Genomic DNA, 25,181 nt, shown 5'->3' on the forward strand with positions numbered 1-25,181 from the left:
CAATCACAGTGCCATGGTACAGGTCAGTCCTGGGAGCCTGTAGTCTTCCCATTCCATAAGTGAAGTAGAACAGGCCAGCTCAAAAAGGCTTGACCCTGCCCAATACCTTCCAAGACCTTTCAGGAGAATAAGAATGCACCCCTTCCCCAATTGGAAGAGACTGAACCTCCATGTGAGCAGACCCAATGCTCCAGCATGTAAAAAGATTGTTCCCTTCAAAATAAATCATTTCCCTTCACTTGACGATGGTCGTATGTGTTTCTATACAGTTGCAGTTCCACACAATGCAACCATTACATTATTTCGCGTAGTGTGTGGGACCCGCGGTTACACTGCTGCCAATTTATGATTTCCCAAACGATGAGACAACATTGCGGGAAGCAAAGTTACAGAAGCATTGTCCCCCGACAGAAGATACTCACCCAGGGGTTACAATGTTCCACTTCGACTGTGTGTACAAGTTGAGATCAGAAAGCAAATGTTTACAAAGCATGTGTTTGCAAATCTAGTATGCTCCGGGCACATAATTCACAAACTCGAGGCAGAGGAGTCCTCATTTCAGCACAAGCACCACCAGGGTCAGGGAAGAAAAACGAACTTTCAAAACTTTCTAAATGGTGGATAGGTCAGCTAGAGGCTTGGTTCGGCCCCCTAAGCCCAAAGCAGTCCCATATGCACTCAGACACAGGAGCCAATACCAGCCCTCACTAACTTGTATGACACTCACGCAGATCCTCACTGGAAATCAAACCGGGGGGGGGGGGGGGGGGGGGGGAGAGAACAGTATACAAGCAAACAGCCCTGGTTGCTCAGTGCGGGTTGCAGGAGGCTCGCGTTTGTAGTAGGCTGGAGCAGAGGCGTTGCCAACGGCGGAGAGTGAGGGCTGAGGGGCTATGGGGCCCTGGGGCTATAGCCCCAGGTTCTTTGGTTGTAGCCTTGGGTAGAAGCTCAGGGGCTACAGCCAAAAGGCTATAGCTAGCCCAGAGTCCCGACAATAGGGTAGCCCCAGATCTTTTTCAGACCGAGCAACACCCCTGGGCTGGAGAGGGGTGGAAGAAACAAGATGCAGAGATAAATGTAAGTGGAGAGGTGTCAGCATTGGGAGCAGGGGATCTGCTCAAAGCTAAGAACGTGAAAAGGAAGAGGGTGGATAGGAGGCGATGAGAGTTAAGATCGATTATTGGCCTTGCTGTAGCATCAGTTGAGGGCGCTGTGTCCCACCACCTCCCAATGCATAGAAACTAGTGTCTGTTTTGCTAATTGGAACCAGGCGGCCATTTTATGGTGGCCGCCTAATTCCAACATGGTGCCTGCCTGGTGTGTGTGTGTGTGTGTGTGTGTATGCGTGTGCCTCTCATATCCCCTTGCCTAATGCCAGAGTTCATGTACAAGGTCTCCATCTGCAGCAAAGAATAGATGAGCTTGGCACAGTGTGCTGATCGCAATCCATGCTTACATCTCTCCATCTCAGGGCAGGTGCTGCAATCATGATCTCTGCCCACAGACGGCCAGCGCACCAGCAATCTAGTTTACCATCATGTGTTTAGGTGGCATGGGTGGCCCTGAAAAAGAGGTCAGCAATGAGGACGATCCCCTTGAATACCCTCTGGGGTTGGCATCACTTAGTGGGTGATTTCCCACATCCCCAGGGAACATCTAATTCCAGCCGAAAGCCACCTCACCAATGAGGCACCAAGGACCAGAGATCCTGTGGTGGTAGAAGTAAATGAGAGTACATGAAGAAAATGACAAGCTGATATCAGAGGACAAACATAATACATCTTCTCAAATGAAAAGCTGGAATGTGGAAACAAAATAGAGTATTGTCAGAAAGTGGGAAGTGGATGTTTGTGAACAAAATAAGGTTATTCATTAAAAATGGAACACTGGAAAAAAGGGTATTTCCAAACAATGACGAGCTGGCATTTGGGAACAAAATAATTCATGCATGAATCGGCAAATTAATACTTTTATATTTAATATATATATATATATATATATTTAATATATATATATATATATATATATATATATATATATATATATATATATATATATATATATATATTTCAAATTGAAATTCAAGATCCAATTGAAGGTCATTTGGAGACACTTATCGCTGATGTTGTGGCATCATTTTCTTGGTGCCAGGGGGCTCTTTTCTGTTGCTATACTGTTTATTTCAAGACTCGCGGAGGCTTTCCATGATCTATATTGATAGGGTGTTATCAATTTATTATTACTATTGTGACAAAGACCCCACCTCGCTGTGGGGGCCAGATGTCTCCCCACCACAAGCTAGCGAATGATCTGTATGGAGTGGATCCCCTAGTCACCCTTACTTTGTCCCTGTCTAATGGTCGGGGACAATCACATTGCCCCTGAAAGGCACCCTGTACCTAAATTGGGCTCATTCCCTACCACTCAGAAGCAGGAACCCTAATGAAATCGGGGAAATCAGGAGTTCCAAAAACCCATAGCACAGGGCTTTGCTTCCATTAAAGCTTATGACTCTGTACCTAAATATAGCTGCTGCTCCCCCTTTAAAAGAATTGAGGGGCGGCAATCCTGCAGAGCCAGCAGCACCTGCACACTTGGTTCCCCCTGTGCACGTGCATAACCCGCTCCTAAATCTACTCGAAGGAGTGGGATCTGAACTAGGTCAGGGAATCCCAGAGGCAATCAGCCAGTTCTCACCCAAAGACACCACACTCAGAGTTGATAACAGATGGGGGTGAATCCACCCCAAAGGCAGGGCCAGAGAATGCACACCAGAGGACCGTCTGGCAGGCTGGGCCAGCAGACTAGCCAGCCTCAACTCCAACTTCAGAACTGGAAGCCATCCTCGGGGGTGGATCCCACCGCCAGTCCTTGTATGTGCGATCAAAAGAGGAAGATGGAGTTAGGAACTCCAAGATGCCGGGTGGGGTTCTTGAAGCTGTGGTCTAGGAGATGGTAGAGACCCGCCCAGGTCCAATGAACAACTTCTCCCACATTCCCTATACCAAGCCTGCACACCAGAGTTTTCCTACCCCACAAAAAGACTGGAAGCCAGGGCGAGGGAGTAGCGGGCAGAAAGAGGACCATCCAAGAGGTGGGGCGATCCAATCCCATGTAGCACACCAGCCAGAGTTGCAAGCAATCCTCAATGGCAGAGACAGACATTCGATACCCATCCCATCTACCACACTTGAGTCACCTTTCACTAGACAGAGGCAGGGAGGCAAAGCTAAAGCCCTATAAAACACCAAGAGATCAGGCTGACATTGGAAGCATTTGGAGTAGGAGCGCGAGACCAGAGCTGATTTGGATCATGCCATAGGAGATTCCAGGGGAACCTGTAGGGGTAGCCAAGCCCAAGAAGCTGGAAGAGAGGCCCAGAAGGTTAGGCCACACCAGAGCCTGGGAGCTGGAGGAGAGACCCAGGACACCAAACTGCAGAGCCAAGAGAAATTGAGCTGCTGGTCAGGATAACAGGAGTGACGGCCAAAGATAGTAAAGGTGACTTGAGAGAGAGTGGTGCCCAGAGGGATGAAGAAGGTGCAAGAAATAGGTATGAGATAGAAACGATAATTGAGGAGAGAGGTGGCGCCCATGGGAATGAAGGTGTGAGGGACATTAGTGAGACAGACTAGATTAACAAGGAGAGGGTGAAGGAAGTGCAGGAGACAGTTGTGAGTTGGAAGACAGCCTTAAGAACACATACGGGTGGTGCCTAGAGGGGTGAAGAAGATGGGGAAGATAGGAAAGACCTGGAGAACATTGGTTACAAAGAAGTTGCATTAACTGGTGAGGAAGCGAAGAAAGATGGTGTGCATTTAGAAATGTGAGATTGAGAAAAGAAAGATGCCAAAAGGGGAGGGGAAGGCACAGAAAAGAGCAAAGAGTGGAAAGAGGTATACATTTATGGGAGGTGATTGCAAAGGGAGAAAAAACGAGAGAAAATGGAGATGGAGATGATAAAGCAAGGAGAATTTGGTGCAGGAATTAAGACAAGAAATATATTAGTTGGAAAACGGGATATGGTTACAGGAAAAGCTAAGTCAGTTCTGGATGAGAAAACCTGGGGATCAGAAGAGTGGGGTACGAGTTTATGAGGAGGAGGCAATACATTGAGGAACCAGAGAAAGGAGAGTTCTAATAGTTGCCCATCTTCATGTCCTACCACATTTAGGACTCCAACTTCCCAGTTCTCTCATTTCATGTACCAGAGATTAGGAGGCTCCCACGGAAGTAGAGTGTCTTGGGGTGCAGGAGCCAGAAATCCTGGTGGAGGACAAGAGACATGTGACTGGTAAAAACAGGACGAGGGAAAATAAAGGGGAGATATTCCCTTTAAAACCAGTATTGTTGAGTTCTATCCATGAACCCCAGAAGAAGTCAAGTACTAGGTACTGGGAAACCAGAGCCAGGGTTCGAAATTGAGGGGAGCTGGGAACTATTTAGCTCCTGCTAATAGCCTAGAAGGACCTGGTTAGCTTAACACCAAAAGTTACCACAAGCTATTTTTGGCTCCTCAGACCAACTGATGCTGAACAAACACAATTATGTGAATGTAAATCAGTGCATTTGGGACAATCTATGAATACACATTAGGACACATCTAATATGACATTTAAAGCATAAGGGGTCATAAATAATGGATATAATTATGGGCTCTATCACGACTTTGGCGGTATCCTGGCACTAATTGCACTGGGATACTGCCCAACACTAATAGTCTTACCGCAATTCTGTCCGGCGCTATTAGTGCTGGATCACGATTTGCGGGGGGAGGGGGGGTCGATAAGTCCCCATTCCCATTGGGTCCATTACCCTTCTGAGGCTAAGGATGTGAGCCTGCTCTGCAAGATCATCCCCTAGGGGTCGAGGCAATTGGGACCTCACGGGAGAGACTCCACCTTTCGGGACAAGGAGTAAGCTACATGGGACTGCCTATCATAACAAATAATGTGACATCTTATCATTTGGCTGAAGGCAACGCAAAGAGAAACGGTTCTAGGTCAAAGTTTCGAATGCAAAGGATCGAATGAACAAAGGGTCGACAAAAGGACCGAAAACCAAAGGGCCGAATTTTATTTTATTTTTTAAATTTTTATTTTGGGGGGGGGTCCCCCCAAACCCCTGTTTTTGTGGTAAAAAACACTTTTTTTCCAAAACGGAAACCCCCCAAAAAATATTTAAAAAAAATAAATTCGACCCTTTGGTTCTAGGTCAAATTGACTCTCACCTTTGGTATTCAATCCGTTTGAATTCGGTACTTTGACTGGACACCAAGAGAAACCCATGTGGAAAAGTAAAGGAAGATGTTGCTTTAACAAGAGACGTATATTTCTCTGGAACAAGTCTGATAAGAAGAGGAGGAAAACCTTGTGTGCAGGGTAAGCCCCCTGACATCATCACACCTTGTGGAGGTGGAGCGAAGACGAGCCGTGGAGCCCGCGACTTTCAACAAGGCAGAGAAAACCAGTACGAAACGCTGGGGGCCAGGCGTGTGCCGATGCGAGGAATGCATTGTGAGGAGGAAAGAAGGAGCGAGGTATCCGGTGGTGTTGTGACCACAACTGCAGTGTGAGAGGCAGGACACCAAAACTGCAACGCCGAGATAACATTGCAAGAATCGTTGATAGCTTCTGATCATCTGGGCCAGGGTACAGCAGAGACCCGACGAGGAACCGAAAACGAGAAGCTGACTACCGAAAAGAGCGACAAAGGAAACCCAAACGAGAGCTGAGCCCCACCACCTTCCCCTTCATACAGAGAGGAACTGGGGGGAAACAGGAGAAGAGGGAGGACGCCGGAGCACCATTATCGACCTGAAGGAACTCGTCCCAGTTCCAAGAACAAAAAAGTAAAGATAAGACTGTAATTGGAATTGTAACAAGCAGAGAAAACAAGTAACGAATAACCTGGCTGGCGAAGAGGGTTATTATAAGAAGAGAAAAACTAGTCCCAGTTCTAAGGACGAAAAAGTAAAGGTAAGACTGTATAATTGGAATTGTAAAAAGCAGGGAAAACAAGTAACGAATAACCCGTTTGGGCAAGAGGGTTATTACAAGAAGAGAGAAACTCGTGCCAGTTCTGAGGATGAGATATAAAAAAGAAAACCAGTTAACAAGAGAAGTGAAAAGAATACACAAAAGGGATTAACCCAACCGCGGTGGGTGACGAGCTGAAACTGGAAACAAATCTCCTGCGAGGAAGGGAAGATACCATATGAACAGGATAAAAGAGAAGAGAGTTTGAGACAGAGAATTCATTACAAGGAAAGCCTCAAAAACGGTCACGATAAACCCAATGCAGGAAAGCCTGAAATTAAAGACTGGGAAGAGTCTACAAGGTCTGACAAGAGTGTGAGCAACGACCGCCAGAGTAAATATAAAATTAGGACCACAGAAAGCACAAAAACCAAGAGTGTCTTTGAAGAACTACAAGAACTGATCCCACAGACTATTCAAGAAGACTATGTTAAGAAATATCTGTGTCACAGAGAAATGTTGTAAATAAAGAGACTATCTGAAAAGAAGACCAGATGAATATAAGAGACCCTCCTGGCCTATTTAATTTAGTTAAAGTGGTAGGGTCAGGTAGAGTTAGTTTGGACTTCCTGACAACTGACTAGCACCTTCAGTTCCATTAGATAGGTATGTTATTCCCTCTAGCCATAGGGAAAGTTAGGCATTTGATTTATAATTTCATTAAAGATATTGAATAATGTCCCCAGCATGTCTGACTGATTCTTCCATGCGCCACACTATACTTACATGTTTTAGTTGCAATTTAAGCCAACCCCACTTATTATGTTGCACCCACCCCATTATAGTTCCCTAATAAACTACCCTGAAATGTTGTTTTCTGTGGTTGTCTGGTCCTTGATCTACGTTACCTAAGTGACACTATAAAGTTTGTTCACTCTGCAGTGTGAGCCTGTATGATGGGTGGAACCGAAAGGATATGCTTGCTGTCAGAACCTGCACACGTCTCTATAAGCTGAGAAGTAGTTCTACTGTTTGAGTCCACAAAGTCTGTCTGACATGAGAAATTATCTACTGTCCAGATGTCAGGACCAGACTACAGTTAGACATCCCTTTCTTCTCTGCACCATAATGGGCTATCCCACCAGAAATCCCCATCAAAATTGTACTAATGCTCTGGGCTAAATGAGCACACATGAATGAGTAGGCTCACTGAAAGTCTATGACAGAATGTTGCTCATAGAACTGTAGGCAACAATGTGGTGGCCAAAGAGAGATTCCAGCATCCGGAAATAGACACTACACATGCTTGAATGATTAGAGTGGGGTAAGAGAGTGATGCCATATAGGTTTTAGGAACATTCAGTGAAGCCCTGTAAAATTGCAAATCTAGGTTATTTGTATTTATATATGTATTTATTGTGTGATACACATTTAAAACAACCACAAAAACTACAGACACTACAAAAGTTACACATTTAAAATGATTTTACATATAAATAACATATGATAAAACAGAACTACATATAAAATAAAAAATCATCATCATTTCATTTTTCTCCAGACAGAACAAATAAAAGGAAGATTATAATCTATGTTATTTGAATTTCATGTTAAACATTGTTTTCAGCAAATTTGTTAGGAAAATGTTCTGATAAATGCACCATTTGTTTACATCGTTTTATATCTGTTCCTATTGGATGGGGCACCAGTGGGCACTGAAGCACACTCATGTAACAAGGCAGCCCACAAACAAAACAAGAAGTGAGAATAGTCATCCAAGTGTTTCATGTTAAAGCTGCAAAAGACATTGTACCAACAATTAGTACGAGTGATGTAATTCAGATCTTTTTTCATCAATTCAATCTCTTTGGTCTGCGGATACATAACTTATAAAAGCAGCATAATTGTATAAAGCCATCCCATCTTACATAGCTGAGTTACTCATGATAGGCATTACCTGATGGAATCCAGAATGTATAGCCTTGCTTCAACTCAATCTTTTGACATCCAGTGACTTTGTCTCCCAGGAAGATATCCGTTTGTTTTCCAGATAGCACCCAATCTTCATAAAATTCTAAATTTTGCAAAGTTGGTGGAATCAACCAAAATACCTATAAATAAAGCAGAAGCAAAAGTAAGTAACTTGTAATCATAGTTCTCCATCATGGTTATCGCCACTGAATTTGTGAACACAGAATGTTGTCTCCTATATGTGAGACCTTAGAACACTTATTTACATAACAGGAAGACATCTTCCTTTCTTAACAAATATTAAATAGTTTCAAAATAAAAAATAATAATTTAGCATAATTTTTCAATTGTTCAAATTTCCCTCAAAAAAGCATATACATTCATATAAAGAGAAAACAAGGTAACAGGTACTAATACACGTAAGGGAAAAAGGATACTGTTGCTTAAAGGCGGCCAGAGTTCCTGCCGCATATCATCTACTGTACAAGGCAGTTGCATCCAATTCTCAGCCTCCTCAATCACGTTTCATATCCCCTCCTTATTGTACCGGGCAGGATGTTCAAAGATGTAATGAAGATACGCATGATGTAGAACTAGGATTAAAAGTAGTAAACTTTTCCCTTACTGATAATCGTAAAGAAAATTGGAATAGCAAGCCAATTTCCTACAAAAGATGGAGGGAAATCAGAAAAGGGGAAAGAAGGACTGATTGGCAATCATTTACAAAGGAGAAAACAGAGCAGGAAAAGAAAATATGTGCAAGCCCTTAACCAAACAAGTTTCTTAAGAATGCTTGTCCGACTTAGGCCACTGCTCATGCCTCTGATACCAGGTAATATGATGCAAGAATGTATGCACTGTTTCCTGGTGATTGTTTTACAGATTTCTGCCATAGGAATGTTCCTTAGCAGAGCAACAGTAGCCACCATCCATCTAGTGGAATGAGCCGAGTCAACTTGCAAGGGTCCTGTAGGCCTACAATTGAATAAGTTAGACTCAATCTAGCTATGGACTGTTTGGAAGCAGGAAAACAGTGTAAACTGCACCATAGTTGTCAAAGAGCAGTTTAGGTTTTCTGATTTCCTGTCAAGGCCATTAAAGAGCACTCTTCATTTCTGTGATGTGTAAAGATATTACCACCAGAGAAGAAGGGTTAGGAAAAAAGGAGCAAAGGGATGGTCTGATTGTTGTCAAAATCAGACACCACTTTGCGTAACAAAAACATAATGTAACTTTAAAGCTACCTCAAGCTTATGGCACATGGCTTATCTGTCCATATTACCTGCATCTCACTTACACTACTAGCTAATGTTAACATTACTAAATAAGCCACTCTTTATTACAGATGCTGTAGGGCTTTTCTTTGCATAGACTTAAAGGGAGGAGTTTTGCTAGGATAAAGGAGGAAAGTTGTAAATCTGATTTAGCTAGATGAGAAATGTAAGGAATTACTCTTCTTGTTAATATGTCGCATCTGCAGCTTTCAGCAAACACCACAGATAGAACCTCTTTTTATCAGAACCATCATGCAATTAGGTTCAGCAAAATAAGGCTGTGGTTCATCTTGGACAGGTAATCAGCCCATAGAATGCTCCAATTTCTCTGAGCTATGTGAGGGGGCCAGTAATGCGAGGCAGACAACTGCTTGTAGTTTTATCAGTCTTTGACATTTTATTTTAACAAAGAAATGCCAAAAAAAATCTAATAAGTCTACTCTACCAGGGAATTCTCTACCTAATCTAGAAACTAAGGGAAAATCACTTAGCATGCATAAACTGGCCCTCACACTAAACAACGGACCAATCAAAACAAAATATAAACAACAAATAAAAGATAACCAAAAAAACAGTGTCTTGGATGACTTGCCCTGGGTAGATCTTGCTCCCCCAGAAATGTCCAAAGTTAATTTCTTCCAAGGAAATGAAAGTCTTAAATCAGTTCTTGAAGAGTTCCAAAAAACAAACGTTCACTCAAACACAAATCCACTGGTAACAGTTCCTCCTTCGTTTGATGAAAGGATTCCCTTTTCAAGTTCCACAAAAAAACAGAACCAATTGTATTCTTGGTTAACCTCCTTCCAGGAAATAATTAATGGAGTTCAGAACGAAAGTACCACTTCTGCTTAATAACAACTCCTCTTCTTGTAATCTGTGCAGCGTCTTGAAAACAATTTGTCAGGATGCTTCTTCTTAGGGATTGCTCTCTTCTTAGCAACCCCCTTCTGCCAATGATACTGTGAGAGCAGGCTCTGTTGCCTCACAGTCTACTACTGCTTCTACTATATTCAAATAATAATGTTCTGACAACATTATAGACAACCACGGTACTAATGCTTCTGCTGCAACTTGATACATGTAAAGTATTTAGGCAAATTAAACAAGACTCTTCAACCTCTACAGGTTGGCAAGGCACTCTTCTTTCTTGTGTGACGAGAAAAGGCAGCCTCTCAAGGTAACCTTGCAGCTACCACAACATCTGTCTTGACTTCCAGACTGCTTCTATCTCTACTTTAACAGTCTCAGCTCCACAGATTAAAGATCAGTTTAACAAGCACCCAACTCCCTTCCCCAGCTTCATGTACACCTTCTTGTTTCCAGTAGTTACCCCAAAGCTGTAATGCCATTCTTCCAGCTTTGGATAACCTTGTCACCCTTGTATCAGAGGACTCTGGGTTTACAATAGTTTCAACAACCTTAAAACAATGGTGTTCAGTTCTTAATAAGGCTGGTTTCATCTTAGAAAGGCTTTGTATACTGTATTGTGTAATGCTTGTTCTCTTTGTAACTTCTACGACTTCTAAATAAGTGTACTGAATGCTACAAAAGGCAACTTTCTCTGTAGAAACAAATTTAGGTATACGTACTTTCCACTTAAAGGTGTGCGTTCCCTTTTATTCTGGCAGCGTTATGCTTTAATAGGAATCGGGAAACACGGTTCCATATGCGTGACCTCTCTTTGATGTTAGCCTTGTAACACAACAGGAAAGCCAACTGCTGCTTCTTAAGAGTTCACTGGCAACGTTCTCCTTAATGTGAGAAATACAAACGTTCGGCAACAGCTCAAATATAACAATGGGGAAAAGAAAGGCTTTCTCTTCACGCAAGCACTTTACCTTCGGTGAAGCAAGCGGGTGATACAAGTCCCTTGTTATAGTGACTTCCTATGGCTGCGAACAACTTTACTCACTTTTCCTTATACGCGAGCATCAACTGGTTACAGTTACCGGCAAGCTATTCCTGATGATTTAGAGTACGGAGCTCCACAATCACTGCGGCTGCGGGCTGCTTCTACTTCCCATCTTTAGGCACTCTTGGGACCTGCAACCCTCTACAGCATAGGGGTCTCAGATACAGCCTTGATGATGGACAGTCTTCCTTTCTCCAGTTCCCCTCGGCTTGCTTCTGCACACAGGCCTTGGGCGGATGCATGACTTCAGCTCTGCATTCACAGCAATTAGGCGCACCTGGAAGGACTGCCAGTTCCTCCCAGTCTCTTCCAATGCAACCACAGCCAAACAGGGTTTGTGAGCACAGGACCAACTCAGAGCCTGCACGTGAAATCTGTTCTTCCTTTGCTACGGCGTCCCTTCTGTGGTCACACTTACTATTGAACTGCCAGCCTTGTGCTCGGCTTTTTCTACAGCTACTGCCGCCGACCTTGCAGCTCCTGCTCCAGCTTCTCTCTACTGCTTCCTCCTTCAGCAGCTGGGTTAGTAGGCTTTAGGTGCACTCCCATTAAGCTAATTGCCTGACCTTGCAAAAAACTGTTACGCCTGCCTGCCTGTTCTTGGCCTCTACATGCCTCTTCAACTCACTTCTTCTTCACAGTCCCTGAAGGACTCTGGGACATGTAGTCAATTTATACGAAATTTGGTTTCCTTACTTCTGTAAAGGTTTTAATGATGCTTTTTCTTCCCTTGAGGTTTTTTGAAGAGGGATTGTAGGGTTTGACCTCTTTAGGAACAGATAGGGCATAGAAGGTCACATTTCCGTCATTCCTTTTGGCATACCTTTGGTATTGGGGTGAATATGTGATTCTAGGGGTAAAAAAGAATGGTCCTGGAGGTGTGGCAGCTTAAGACATTTTTATCTTAGGTTTTACTAGCTTAGTTTTAACCATAGACTAAATTCATCAGAATGGCAAGATGCTATAACCTCTCCTGGAATTATCCTACAAGCATCAGAGGAATACTACCATTTCTCACCCTGTGACATCACCCCACTACCCTAGGCCTTGTCTCTACCCAGGTGATCCTCCCGTAGTACACCACCCCCTGGATTGGCATCAGGAAGCGTCTGCCCTCTCCTGGCCACCCAGGAGGAGACTCTAGGCAGGGTACCAGTGGGAGATATGCTGGATTCTCCACAGCTATTAAAGACCTTTTTGGTGGTTTGTCATTCAGATCATGTGATTCTCAAAATCTATTAGAACAGTTTTCTGGGTTGATGTCAGGTCTTGGGAATCTCTGGGTTTCCAGGGGTCTCTACGAGACCTTTCTGGGGGTTTCTTTAGATAGGTCTGTCCATCAGACCTTAGGATCCCTTGGATTGACATGTGTTCTCTCTGAGATCTTCCACACAGCTCCCCTTTAGAACTGTCCTTCAGACCTTAAGATAGTAAAATAAAATGAAGGTAACACCACTGACCAGGCCAAGCTGGAGTGATGTAGATCATTGTTGAGTGGTATTTTTTAAAATTCAGGAACCACTTGGATACTAACAGAATGAGGTGAAAGGCATACAGAAAAACGCCTGATCTATCTATCAAAAAGTGCATTTCAGGACCGCCTGGGGGCGCGGACCACGATGAACGTGTGAAGCAGCAGCTCTGCCGTAGTCCATCACATCCGAGCTTGCCTGCTCCCCCTGTTGTAGAGATAGCCCAGGAGTGCTGCCATCTGACCCCCCATGGGGTCTGCGAAGAGGGTGCTGGTGTCCGCCTACGACTCTGCAAGACTGTTGGGAGGAGGAGCGACGAGGAGGCCTTCCACGACCCATGGAGGCAAGGGTGGCGGATCCCATCAGCAAGCCATGAGGGATGCCGGTGCCCCCCCCCCCAGTGTGAGAGGAGTGTCGGAGGGGGCACTGGTGGAGCGGTGCCCCTGGCCAGTGGTCGGTGACCAGCTGGAGCTGTCCTGCACCATTTGGCACGTAACTTGAAGAGGTGGTGCCGGTGAGGACTGGGCCTCCCAACGCGACTCCCGCTGCAGCAGCCGAGTGAGGAGCGACAGGCTATACAGGACGACAGGTAAGAGGGGGGGAAGCAGGGGAGCTTTCACCCGCACGGGAGCTTGGATTCCCCACAGACCTGCTTGGTGTACAGGCCCGAGTCTTTGGAGCTTGCCCCCCCCTCCCTGCCGGCACGCTATCCCGTACCATGTCAGCCCTGCTTGAGCACGTGGGGAGCAGCTGGCGTGATCAAGGAGCAGAGGAAGTCTCGGGCCCGAGGAGATGAAATTGCCAGATAACAACAAGACCTGGAGCATTGAAAGGACTTTAGACTCAGTCCAGGCCCGAGGTGGTCAAACTTGTGCATAGAATCCAGACCTTGTGTACCAAAGGGGTTCCGGACTTCGCGTAGGCCCGAGGTGGGGACATTGTTGCATAGAACACAGGGGAAAAAAAGGCCTGAAGCACTAAAAGGGACCTTGGACTCAGCCCGGGCCTGAGGTGGTGAATCAACGTGGGGGAACCAGACTCGGATCATTAAATGGGTCCTGGAATCAGCCTGGGCCCGAGGAGGTGAAATGAAAGTACAGCAGCAGGACCTAGAGCGTAAAAGGGTCCTTGGACTCTAATTCGCAAGCAGGTGGCACGCTAGCAGCACCGGCAAAGGAAGGAACCACCTTGCCGGGCTCCAAAGGGGGGGCCCGAGAGACAACTTGGCCCAATTGAACAACAGGCCTGAGGTTTGAAGCACCACCAGAATACTGGAGCGTGAGAGGAGACAGGGGACCACAAAAGTGAGCCCCTACGGATCCGAGTAGGACCAATAACAGGTGAAGGAGGACAGGGATATGGATCCCCACGGCAACGCCTTGTTTGGCAGGACCTTGATTGGCAGGACCCCACGTGGATACCGTTGCTCGGGCCTGGGGGTGGTGGGTACCTCGACAAGACATGGGCTGATGCTGAACTGAAGGAGTGCTGATGCAGAATTTGGTATTGAGCAACAGATACCCCAGATCTAGCAGATCACCACCTGGAGCCGCTCTGGAGGAATCACAGGGGCCACCCGGGCATAGAGATACTGCACCGACCGGGATCTTGTCACTCCAGTGCTTCCGGAGGAGCTCAGTTGTGGCCACGGGAGAAAGTGCACCAGCACCGGCCCTAACTAGAGATGATCTAAAGGATATACTCCAAGAAATGAAAGCAATTCAGACCGACATCCAGGCCTCAATTTGTGACCTTAAGGGGCGTGTTGTTAAGTTAGAAGATAAAATGGAGGGGATGGAAAACAATCACTTACAGGTGGACCTCCTGGACATGAAATAGAGGGCCGATTAACGGATTTGGAAGTGAGAGAGGAAGAAACCCTTTTAAAGTTGGATGAACTGGAAAACAGGGAGTGTCGGAACAACCTATGCATTCTAGGGGTCAGAGAGCAGAAAGGAGAATCGGCTGCGGAGGTGGGAAGGAAAGTGGAAGGACTGATCAATCAGCTTTTTTCCATGGAAGGTGGAAAGGAGGTACAGCTGAAAAGAGCTCACAGAGTGGACGGTGGAGGAGGCAGGGGCTCAAGATCTATAGTGGTCCGCTTCCTGAGATACCAAGAGAAGCTGAAGGTCTTGGAGAAGGCGAAGCGCTTGGGTAGCTTCCAATACGAGGGCGACACAATCAGGGTGTTCCAAGATCTATCAGGACTCACCTTGACTCGTCGGATAGACTGCCGTCCCTCACACAATGGTTGACTGTAAGAGGCATCAGATATTGGTGGTCCTTTCCATTCCCACTGTCTTTCAAGAAGGGAGAGGTAGACTATTGTATGACCAGCAGGCAAGAGGCGCAGTAGGTCCTCCAGGTTCTTAAAGGAGAAGATCTGAACTAAGGATCACAGGGGACGCCGGGACCCTCAGAGGAGCAGCGTGGGCCAGGGGGTCCGCAGAGCACGAAGAAGAAGATGCAAGGTGGCAGGTAGTTCAAGAAGCTTAATACCCCTGCGCAGAAGAACTCGGGAGACTCTTGAGGAAGGGAAGGGAAGGGGTCTACATGGCTATGGCAGACTAGTGGACTAAGTTACTTGAGTACTGTGAGAAGAGGGGACTTGTGGAGGTAATTTGAATGACGGGCAGGCCGATATCTGCCTCTGGTGGCCCATCAAAAGGTGGGTGCCACGGTTGGGAAATCACTCCAGGGTCAGGAGGGGAGGAAGGGGGTGGGGTGGGCAGGGTGGGTCATGGGTAGGGGACTACGGAGGAATTCATGGTTGAAGATTTCTCTACTGCACTGATTGGAATTGTTGGGGCACGAGTGTATGCATCCAGATGTATTGGGCTGAGAGAAGGGGCCGGGACCCTCAAGGTGGGGACTCTCAACGTCAAAGGCTTGAATTCACCCACCAAGCGCTCCCTGCTTGGGAGGGAGATTTAACAGAAACTGTGACGTATTACTAGTACAGGAAACACAGTTACTCCAGGGTGAAGAGAGGTGCATCCCAGGGGCTCACATTGTGCCGGCCTTCTGGGCCTCAGGGCATTCTAAAAAAGGGAGTAGGTATCCACTGGTTTGGAAGAGGACGGATGGGAGGGTGCTGCTGATTTCTGGTTCCTTGGAGGGTGTTCAGTAGAGCATTGCAGCGATGTACAGCCCCAATATAGGGCAGATGCAGTTACTACAGGAGGCCATGGGAGAGATACTTGCCCGGTCGAGTGGGTTTTCTACTAGTAGGGGGAGACTAAGATGTGGGCAGACCGGGCCATGGATAATTGTGGGGAGCAGACCACAACAGGCAGTGGGGCAGGGCGAGAGGGAGAGTGACTCATGGGGTATATGTCGGACCAGGGGCTGGTGAATGTATAGAGGGACTGCCATCCCACGAAAAGGGGCCAAACTTTCTTCTCCCAGGTTCACGGATCCCAAACGAGGATTGACTATTGGTTTGTGCTCCAGCGACACATTGCCAGGGTCAGTGGTAGCGATCACTCACCCATTAGCTGGTCAGACCACGACATGGTGGAACTGGGCATAGCACTGACAGGGTTGAGACCCCGGGAATAACTGTGGCGGTGCAACAATGTCCTGTTTAAGGACAGGGTTTTTGCGAAGGAGATGCAGGAAGCGATTAGGAAGTCCAGTTGAATGACACGGGGGAGGTGGACTTGGGCATGGCGAGGGATGAAGCCAAGGCAACATGGTGGGGTCTCATTATTCGAGAAGGTAGGGCAAAAAAGAGAATTAGGACCCTGCAGGCTGAGAAGCCCATAGGTGAGATTCAGAAGTTGGAGGCGTCCGAAGGCAAGGAGGAAAGGGAGAAGAGAAGGAGGTGGACCTGGGACTAGCAAGGGAGAAGCGCCAGGAGTTGAGGGATCTGTAGATGGGGAAGGTGATCGCTGATCTTCAATTTTTGAAGCAAAGATACTATGAAAAGGGGATAGGGCAGCTTTACTAGCAGCTAGGCTCTGGGGTCAACGGGCCGAGAGGTGGGTGGCTGGGATCTGGGACTCAGAGGGGACAGTCTTAGTCCCTCGCAGGGGAAGTGGCACAGGAGTTTGCCACATTCTATGAACAGCCTTACGGCAGGGAAGGGGAGTTAGATGAGGAGGAAGTGAACAAGCAGTTGTCGAGGTGCTTTGATTTGCAGAAGGGGACGAGACAGGGTTGCCTGCTTTCGCCTCTCCTATTTGTGCTAGTGATGGAGGTGTTAGCGGAGCGATTACGGGCAGCCCCACGGATGGAGGGCATCTTGGTGGGTGAGAGGGAATTCAAGTTAGGACTCTATGCAGACGATGCCCTGCTGCATCTGGTGAACCCCACCAGTTCGAATACGGGCGGTTCTCAGGTTTTAAGGTCAATAAGGATAAATCGGTCATTTTCCCCTACACTGCAGAGAACCTTAGGGACGTTGAGGCGCTTAGGCCCCTGGGGTTGCAAATACAGCCTGACAGTCTTGTGTCACCATTGTCAAACCTGGGGAGGATCTGGGTGGTGCTAACTATCCCCCTCTCTTTGATAAGTTATTTGCAGAGATGGAGACTTGGAGCAAGGGCCAAATGTCATGGATGGGCAGGCTTAACACCGTAAAAATGAACTGCTCCGCAGAGTACTATATTTGTTTCAGATGTTGCCAGTCCAGGCCCTGGAGGCTTACTTGAGAGAGGCTAAAGCACTGATCTTGCGGTTTCTCTGGACGAACCAGAAGCTCAGGGTGGGTTATGAAACGTTAATCCTTCCAAAGGACCGTGTAGGGGTGGGACTTCCAGATCTTATGTTATACTACGGGGCAGTGCAACTTAGGGCAACAGTCCCCCATTGGAGGGAGGATCCCGGGAAACAGTGGGTGTACTTGGAAAACTAACACTTGCTCCCAGCAACGTTGGGGGAATGGCTCTGGGTTCCTAAGGGGAAGCTTCCGAGGAGAATCCGAGAACACCCAATTCTAGGGGTCCACTGGGTAGTGTTGAGGATGGGTGGTAGCAAGGGTGGGATTTCCACATGGCCCTCCCCAATGAGTCATATTTGGGCTCCCCCTGTGAGGGAGGCATTCCAAGTGGAGAGATACCAGGCATGTTTTGAGGGCAGACTTACGTGCGCGAGCCAACTTTATAAGGGAGGGAAATTTGTCAGTATTCAAGAGTTGGAGGAGGCCCTAGGTATAGGCAAACTACCAGTACTACTCTACCTTAGATTGAAGGGTATATTTACACACAAAAAGCGGATGGAGTTGATTCAGAGGGATGTCACACCGGTGCAGAAGGTGTTGGACGGGCACACAGACATGAAGGGTCAAGTGGCACAGTGAGTAGAGCGATCGCTTTGACATCCGTGCAGAGCCTGCTGATGCAGGTTTGAATCCCGGCAGGGCCAAACTCAGCCTGTAACATCACGATCCCGCTCTCGCAATGCCTGTTCTTATTTCGGCAGGCGGAGCACACTTTCGTTTCTTCAGCGCTGGAGGTTGCCGTGGAGACGCGGAGGACGCTTCGTGTGGCTCCGTACCATGTCACGTGTCAAACCAGGTGATCGCGGCAGGTCAGGGTCCCCCCACCGGCAAAACAGTTATAACGCTCCTCGCGGGTGAAGACGCTGCTCCTAATTGGCGTTTTCTTACCTACCTTATCGGATTACTTGTGTATTGTGTATCGAACTTTGGAATTCCTTCTGACAATTCTACTCGTCTTTTCCTTGAATTTGGCGAACCGGAACCGGTCTCCTTACTGTTCTGGGGATCCATCCGCTGCAGTCTCCCGCGGTGTGTCCACGTAACAGCATACTTCACTACCAATCGTGCTGGCTGGAGACCTAACAGACGGGGATAGCCCGCTCCCTGCTGCTGAACACTCTCTAAAACCCATGTGAGCCTTGACCATTCCTGTTTCTCTTGCCCTATTTTTCTTGTCTCATATCTAAAGGATATCAGGACAGTGTTAATTGTGTTAATCACCTCCTGGATCTCCCACCTTTGCTCAAGAGGACTTTTGATGTTCATAGGGACCATTTCATTTGTGGAACTGCTTGTGTGTTCACCTCTCTGTAAACCTAGTGCACATTGGACGCTATCCTGCTTGGTGCACCCCCCCGGCTCTAGTTGCATGCCGTTGCCGTCTGGGCTACTTCCCTGTACTAACCATCCTGTTTGTTATTTTCTCCTATCGTTGCTTCCTCTTCCTCTGGTACCATTCCTGCCTTCCCTTGGGTAAGAAACATTTAGGTGTCCAATTTCCTCTGCATTTACTTTAGGGAGACCTCGGTAACCATATTATTTTTGTTCTACTTTCCCTTAGCTGGTGGTTATTCTGAGAAACATTCCTTTAATCTTCCATCCCTGGGCATTACAGGTAGATAACATCTAGAACAGGGTTTTTGTTACGTTTCTTTTTGTTGGATCATCTAACGTGTTCCTGTCTTTCCTTACAGCCTTGTCATAGCGGTGTGGGTATCTCCGCTCTTTTGAGCAATCCATCACTCTGTCTGTTACATCAGCAGTGGGTTATATTGCCTAAAAGAAATCCTCAAGTTGAGGAGGCTCAGTTCTGAGTGTATCCTTGATTGGAAACACACAGTTTGAGCTGAACTATTATCTGGAGCAGCTCCCTCTTATCTGCGGATTCGAGGTCGAGCAACGCCCCGGCCTGTTCAGCTATTGGTGAGTTACACAGCCTTTCATCCTTGAGCACCACACACTGTGGGTAATAATAAGCAGCGCTCAGATACCTGAGGGTTCGTAACGCTATATAAATGCTAAATTATTATTATTATATCACAACTATATGGGGCTCGTTTAGAATGAAAGGAGGAGCAGTTCAAGGACTCCGCCGAAGGTGGGAGAGGGATTTGAGTAGGGCGTTGGACGAGAAACTTTGGAAAAAGATGTGTCGGAGAGCATTCAAGACATCGATATCTTGCTAATGATTGTGTAATAAATTAATAAGTGTTTTACCAAGAATCCTTGAGAGTAAGTTTCTACTTGAACCACTGTGATTGTAAGACCTCTGTGTAACCTCTTGTACTGCTCACATTCCCTCTTGAGATAATCCTGGCTCGCTACCACAAAACTGTGCAGTACAGACTTATACCAAAGGTTGGTTTTGCTTACACCTGTAGTCCTAATTGTATGTGGTGGTCTCAGAGGGTACTACATGCAATTCTGCCTAACACTGTGTAAAGTATTTACCTTGAAAAGTGGCTTGTAATCTTTCCTTTGTTTTGGATGGCAAAGAAAAATACCCAGTCCTTGAGCCAGGTCAAGGGTTTTTATTTTGTTTATGGGGCCAAGTGCCGTCCCACTCTCCCTCATATGCACACGTCCCTCCTCCGTATCCCAGGCATCTGTAACGCCTGGTTAGAGCCACTGATTTTTTACCCCTGCTGTCTAAAATCTGTCTTCTGTAGTTGTTCCCCTATATGCAGGCAGCCTAAAGTTCCTCAGTAACTTCCTAACTTTCCCAACTATAACCAAGGATTTGTGTTCTAATGGGAGCAAGGGAAATGCTTTGCACTTACTTTGTGGTATTCAGGCTAGTTCAGTCACTCCCACTCACCTCTGTTCCTCTTGTCATCCTCCCACGTCCTCAGACTTACTCATCCCACCAGTCCTCACACCCTCAGATGTTTCACTCCTCCTATTTCTTATCACCTCCACCCTTCGATGTTACAACTCCTGCCACACCCCTTCTACTATTCTCCTCCTCCCACTACTCTCTCCTCATCCCACAATGCCACCCCCCAAACTACATAAACACCCTTCTTCCACTCTTCTACTCACTCGCCACACAAACACACTGTGACAAATCATGGTAATTTGTCTCTTCTTCCCAAGGGGGAGCCCCCCTCCCTCTGTGAGGCTAGGGAGGTGAGCCAACTCTCTGCAATACCCTCCCTAGGGGTAGATGCAAGTGGCACCTCACCAGGAGAGACTCCCCCTTGGGGACAAGGACTCCTATTCCCATGAAGAACTCCCTAAAGAACCTTCCAAAATAACAGCTTTAGCCCTTTCTGGTAAAAGTATATGTGAAGAAGTAACCAGTATATGTTACTGTCAACCAGAAATAGAAGAGTTCCCGTTATGTCCCCATATCACTGGGACGCAGGAGAGGACGAATGGAGGTGAAGAGAGCTTGCGAATTTCAAAAGGATTTCATCATTAACTCCGGGGAAGAGAAGCAGAGGCAAGACACATTGCGTCCTGCAATTGTGTGAGAATGAGAATAACCAGACTTGCTACAGTCGGTAGCGAGGGAACCAGGAGAAGTGGAGCTGGCCGTGTCACGTCCTAAGAGAGAGAAAGGGAGAGAGAGAGAGAGAGAGAGAGAGAGAGAGAGAGAGGGTGAGGGAGAGAGAAGAGGGAGAGAGAGGGAGGGAGAGAGGGATAGGAAGAGAGGGAGAGGGAGAGAGAGGCGGGAGGGAGAGAGGGAGGGACGAATAAAGGGAGGGAGGGAGAGGATTAGAGGGTCACAGTCAATTGAAAGATAATATAACAATTCCAGAAAGAAGAGTGAATGAGAAGTAGTATTGGAATACTCTTACTCGTCTCAGTCTTTACAAAAGTCTTGTAAAACCAGTGCAAAGAAAAAATAAATGAGAAACATTTTGGGAGTGACCCAATTCATACCAGTATATACCAAGTAGGTCTAATTCCAATAGAGGATCAAGTTATAAAAAGGAAACCTGAGAACAAGATGAACCTAGTACATATATATAAAGGCAAAGAGCTAGAAGAAACCAAAGTCTATGAACTGTTCAGAAGAATAGAAAATAGTCCATAAAGAAATGATACTTGTTGGATAAGTTTACCAGGGGAAGAGAAAATAATCACTTGTAGAGACAAAAGCCCAAGACAACAGTGAATGAACTGTACGTACTGATAAAAGTAGTGTGAGGCAGGCATGGTATCAAGAGAGACACACTCAAGCGGGTTTGCTCAAAAACCTTTATTAACTAAAGTTCTTGGGTTGGTGTAATGCCGGACTGGCCCGACCTCTAAAGGGACAATTCCCGCAACTGATGTTTCTAATAGCCGTCGCGGTCTAAGAGTCTAAAATAAAAGTCAGTCTGTGTCTAAACCTATGCTTGCCCTCACTCTATACAAAAAACGTGATAGGCAGTCTTTTAAAAAAATAAGAAAAATTGTGGTTAAACAACAATGGAAACCAGGGTTGGTTTCAGGTGGTCTTTCACCAGGTGCTGTTAGGTCAATGTCACAAAAATATGTTTAATAAACCCTTCCTCAAGGGTCCCTTGTAGCTATTCCAACTACCTTCAAATGTCTAAGTTCTTTAGTGTCCCCTTCCCCAAGGTTCAGCTTCATCAAGTTTTAAAACACCACGCGGCGCTCAAGAGCCCAAGCGAAGATGGCTGCAGGTGTCTAAAGCCTTGTGCGAGCCCGCCATCGTGCTATGTAAATCACCCTCTATGACCCCCGGAAAGCTGCTAAAAATGCATCCACGAGTAGCAGACACATACCCACTCAATCCCTGAAAATGTTGGCCATCTACATTAAAGCTGGGATGCCATCCGACGCCACAGAAATATTCCTGATGCTGTGGGCAGCACAGCAACACTCCCGCCCGCGCAAAGCAGCCGGGGTGGAATAAAGCGCGGCAGCACCAAAGCAAATCGGCCTCGCTAGACCGGCCTCTAGCCCGACCCCTTGTGGGAGATCGAGGGGTGTGACCCTAAGCCATCTCGATCGCCATGCAGACCTAAGGGGAAACGCGCCTGGCGGCATCCCCGCAAACCCTCCGCCTCGCACTGAGCCCCGACCCTGCGGAGCCCGAGAAGCACCAGCCCCCACAGGGAAAGAGACTGGCCTAAGGGTGTCCGTGTATGCAGAAACGACACCCGGCTCTGGCACAGAGGGCGCAGACCAGTGCCACCCAGGGAGCAGAGCGAGCCCGTGGGGATGGCCACCACACCCGGACCGTCTACAGGAAACCAGGGCACCATCAGACATTGCCAAACTACACCAGGCACTGAGGGCCGCTCAGGCACGCTATCACCCACACACATGTACCAGATGGAGCAGCGGCCTCAGGACGCCCTCTCAGATCCGGTGCAGAACCCGGCCCCTGGGGAAGGATTGAGGGGTGGGCCACACTAGCCACCCAAACCGCTGCACACCCTCCGCTGGGGGGCCCATGCAGGAGAGACATCTCGCGCAGCAGCTCCCCCGCCAGCCAACGGGCGTGCTTCCAGCCCCATCAGCGCAGAGACAGTGAGACACGGATCCAGCACCCGGACACAGCCCGGCTGGCGCTAAAGGTGAGGAGCGGCCACGAGGGGTGGTCGTCACATGAGAGGGGAGCGTTGATCGGCTCTGGTCCTTAGCGAGGGGTCCCCTTGGACCTGGAGGGCCCCACCGGTGGCGACCTGACCCCCCCTCGTCCGTGGTCAGACCGGGCTGCACAGGAAGGCGTGCTCCCACGCACCTCCACCCCTGCCAAAGTTGACACCATGACACAGCAAAGGCCTACTAGCGCCGAACCGGCCTCTGCCCCGGACGGACCGATGGCCCCCACCTTGGGAAGAGGCACAGCCCGGGCCTTCTCGCTACCCATGCCTGCCCGGCCCCGGCAGGGAGGAACCAAAGAAGATTCAGACGACACACAGCTCCGGGAGGGGTTGACCTCTCTGCGGTGAAAGGGAAGCGGGCCCAGAGAACCTGCCACGTATGAGCCCACTGCCCGTAGGGAAGGGGACCAGTGGATGGAGAAACTCCACAATAACTTTGCCTCTGAACACCCGGTGGACCCTTCCACAGCCACAGACAGTCTAAGGCCCTGAAGACAAGTCCCACGAACCCCCTGTCCCTATATCCCACCCCGAGGCTGGAATCTGTCAATGCTTGTTCACAGGGCCGATCACGAACAAGGAGGTCCTGCCCCATCTCCAGTCAAGGGGCCGGGGTCTTCCCTGCAACGAACACCGCACCTAAGAGGACAGAGGGGGCAGCCCCATACAACCCAGGCTGATTGGGCCACCACTGCCCCTAGTACCCTGCCCCTAGTACCACAACACTGCACCCCCTCAAAACTAAGCCCCACGGCCTGAAGGCGGACCAGCCACCGAGCAGACCTCAACCACCACGAGCTCAAGCTCAGGGCTATCAGCCGCTTTGGAGGGTACACAAACCCCACAGCCCACTCTTTCGGGACATTAAAACCAGCAGGTCACACCCACAGCTTCCCCGGACTTACCACTGGTCCTCTCAACGAGGAGCTACAACCTGCCAATGCTACACAGTTTTAGCACACTGGCCCTGGAGCCCTGAAAGGGCTAGCGGCCTATACACTACCTGGGCTGCTGTATCGGGAAGCGATCTTGATCCATCCACCAGTGGGGCCACAAACTCACCCGATCCACTCTTGACTGTGTCACAATCACACAAACAACCAACGGCAGACTATGCCCGGGGGGGCTATGCTACAGGAGACCACAGACAACCAGCCAAGACCGTCAGAAGACCAAGACACTGCTGATCCCATTCCCAGGCGGTCCACAAAATGGAAGGCGACAATGGATATTCCATCGCAACTCCGTGCCATCCTGGCAGAAATGAAACTCATAGGACAGCGCACTCAAGAGGCCAACACGACCGTCCAGGACATAAAACGGGACCTCTAGGATGTCCAGGTGATACTCAACGTCCAGGCAGAGAGGATGACTGACAAAGAGCAATACATTAGCTCGCATGAGGACAATCAAGACCCAACAGCGATCGAACTCGACATAGTTATCAGGGAGTTCCAACGCCTCAGAGCCAAGATGGATGATCAGGAAAACAGGTCCTGGCGCAACAACCCCCGCATGATGGGCCTCCCTGAGAATGCAGAAGGGCCTGACCTGGAATCTTTCATGTATAAAACGTTCTGCAGGACGTACTCCAAATCGAGAATCCCAGAGAACTAACAATAGAAAGGATCCATAGGGCACCGATCCCGAAACTAGCGGCGGGAGAACGCGCGCAGCCGATCACGCTCAGACCTTTAAACTTTCAGCACTAGCTAACGATTCTGAAGGTGTACAGAGAGGTTGGGCAGGTCAACATTGAGGGGGTGCCCATCAGGCTGTTCAACGACTACTCTACAGAGGTCTCTAGCCGTTGGAAGCAGTTCAACCCCCTATTTGAGGCATTAAGGGGTCAAGAATTCAGGCACTACCTGAAATTTTCGGCAGTATGGTGCGTCCAAATAGACCGCCAGTGGCACTCATACAATGACCTAAAGGACGCTTGGCGATTCCAGCAATGTCAAAACTTAGTAACAACGGACTATCCAAGGGAAAACAACCAGAGGCCATCAGCATCGCAAGCGACAACATTGTCCGAATTCCACCTACCACGCAAAGAAGGCAGGAGGCAAAGATCTGGTAGAGGCCTGAGGGGGCCTGACCGGGGGTGAAAGGAGTCCACAACCTGCGCTCTCGTACATGCTGTACCTGAATCACTATACTCATTGCTGTCTACGTGGCAGCCCACTGCAAACTTAGAAGCAAGACCAACTCCATCCATCTAACACGGCATCAGGAGCACAACATCAGATCTGAAGCTCATCTCAGATCTGCATCCACTTGTAGC

The 25,181-nt window shown here is 47.9% G+C and overlaps 1 protein-coding gene across 8 annotated transcripts in view; it reads right to left on the reverse strand.

Moving 5' to 3' along the window:
* The window catches only part of KDM2B (lysine demethylase 2B), a 1,898,564-nt gene that overhangs the window by 1,051,614 nt on the left and 821,769 nt on the right, over positions 1-25,181 (reverse strand). For all 8 annotated transcript variants that reach the window (XM_069619581.1, XM_069619583.1, XM_069619582.1 and 5 more), the window contains exon 8: positions 7,936-8,089. In XM_069619581.1, coding sequence (XP_069475682.1) covers positions 7,936-8,089 — 154 coding nt within the window. The remainder of the gene's footprint in view (positions 1-7,935; positions 8,090-25,181) is intronic.

This window comes from Ambystoma mexicanum, chromosome 10 (assembly GCF_040938575.1).
Source record: "Ambystoma mexicanum isolate Mex_15411 chromosome 10, UKY_AmexF1_1, whole genome shotgun sequence".
NCBI classification, from domain to species: Eukaryota; Metazoa; Chordata; class Amphibia; order Caudata; family Ambystomatidae; genus Ambystoma; species Ambystoma mexicanum.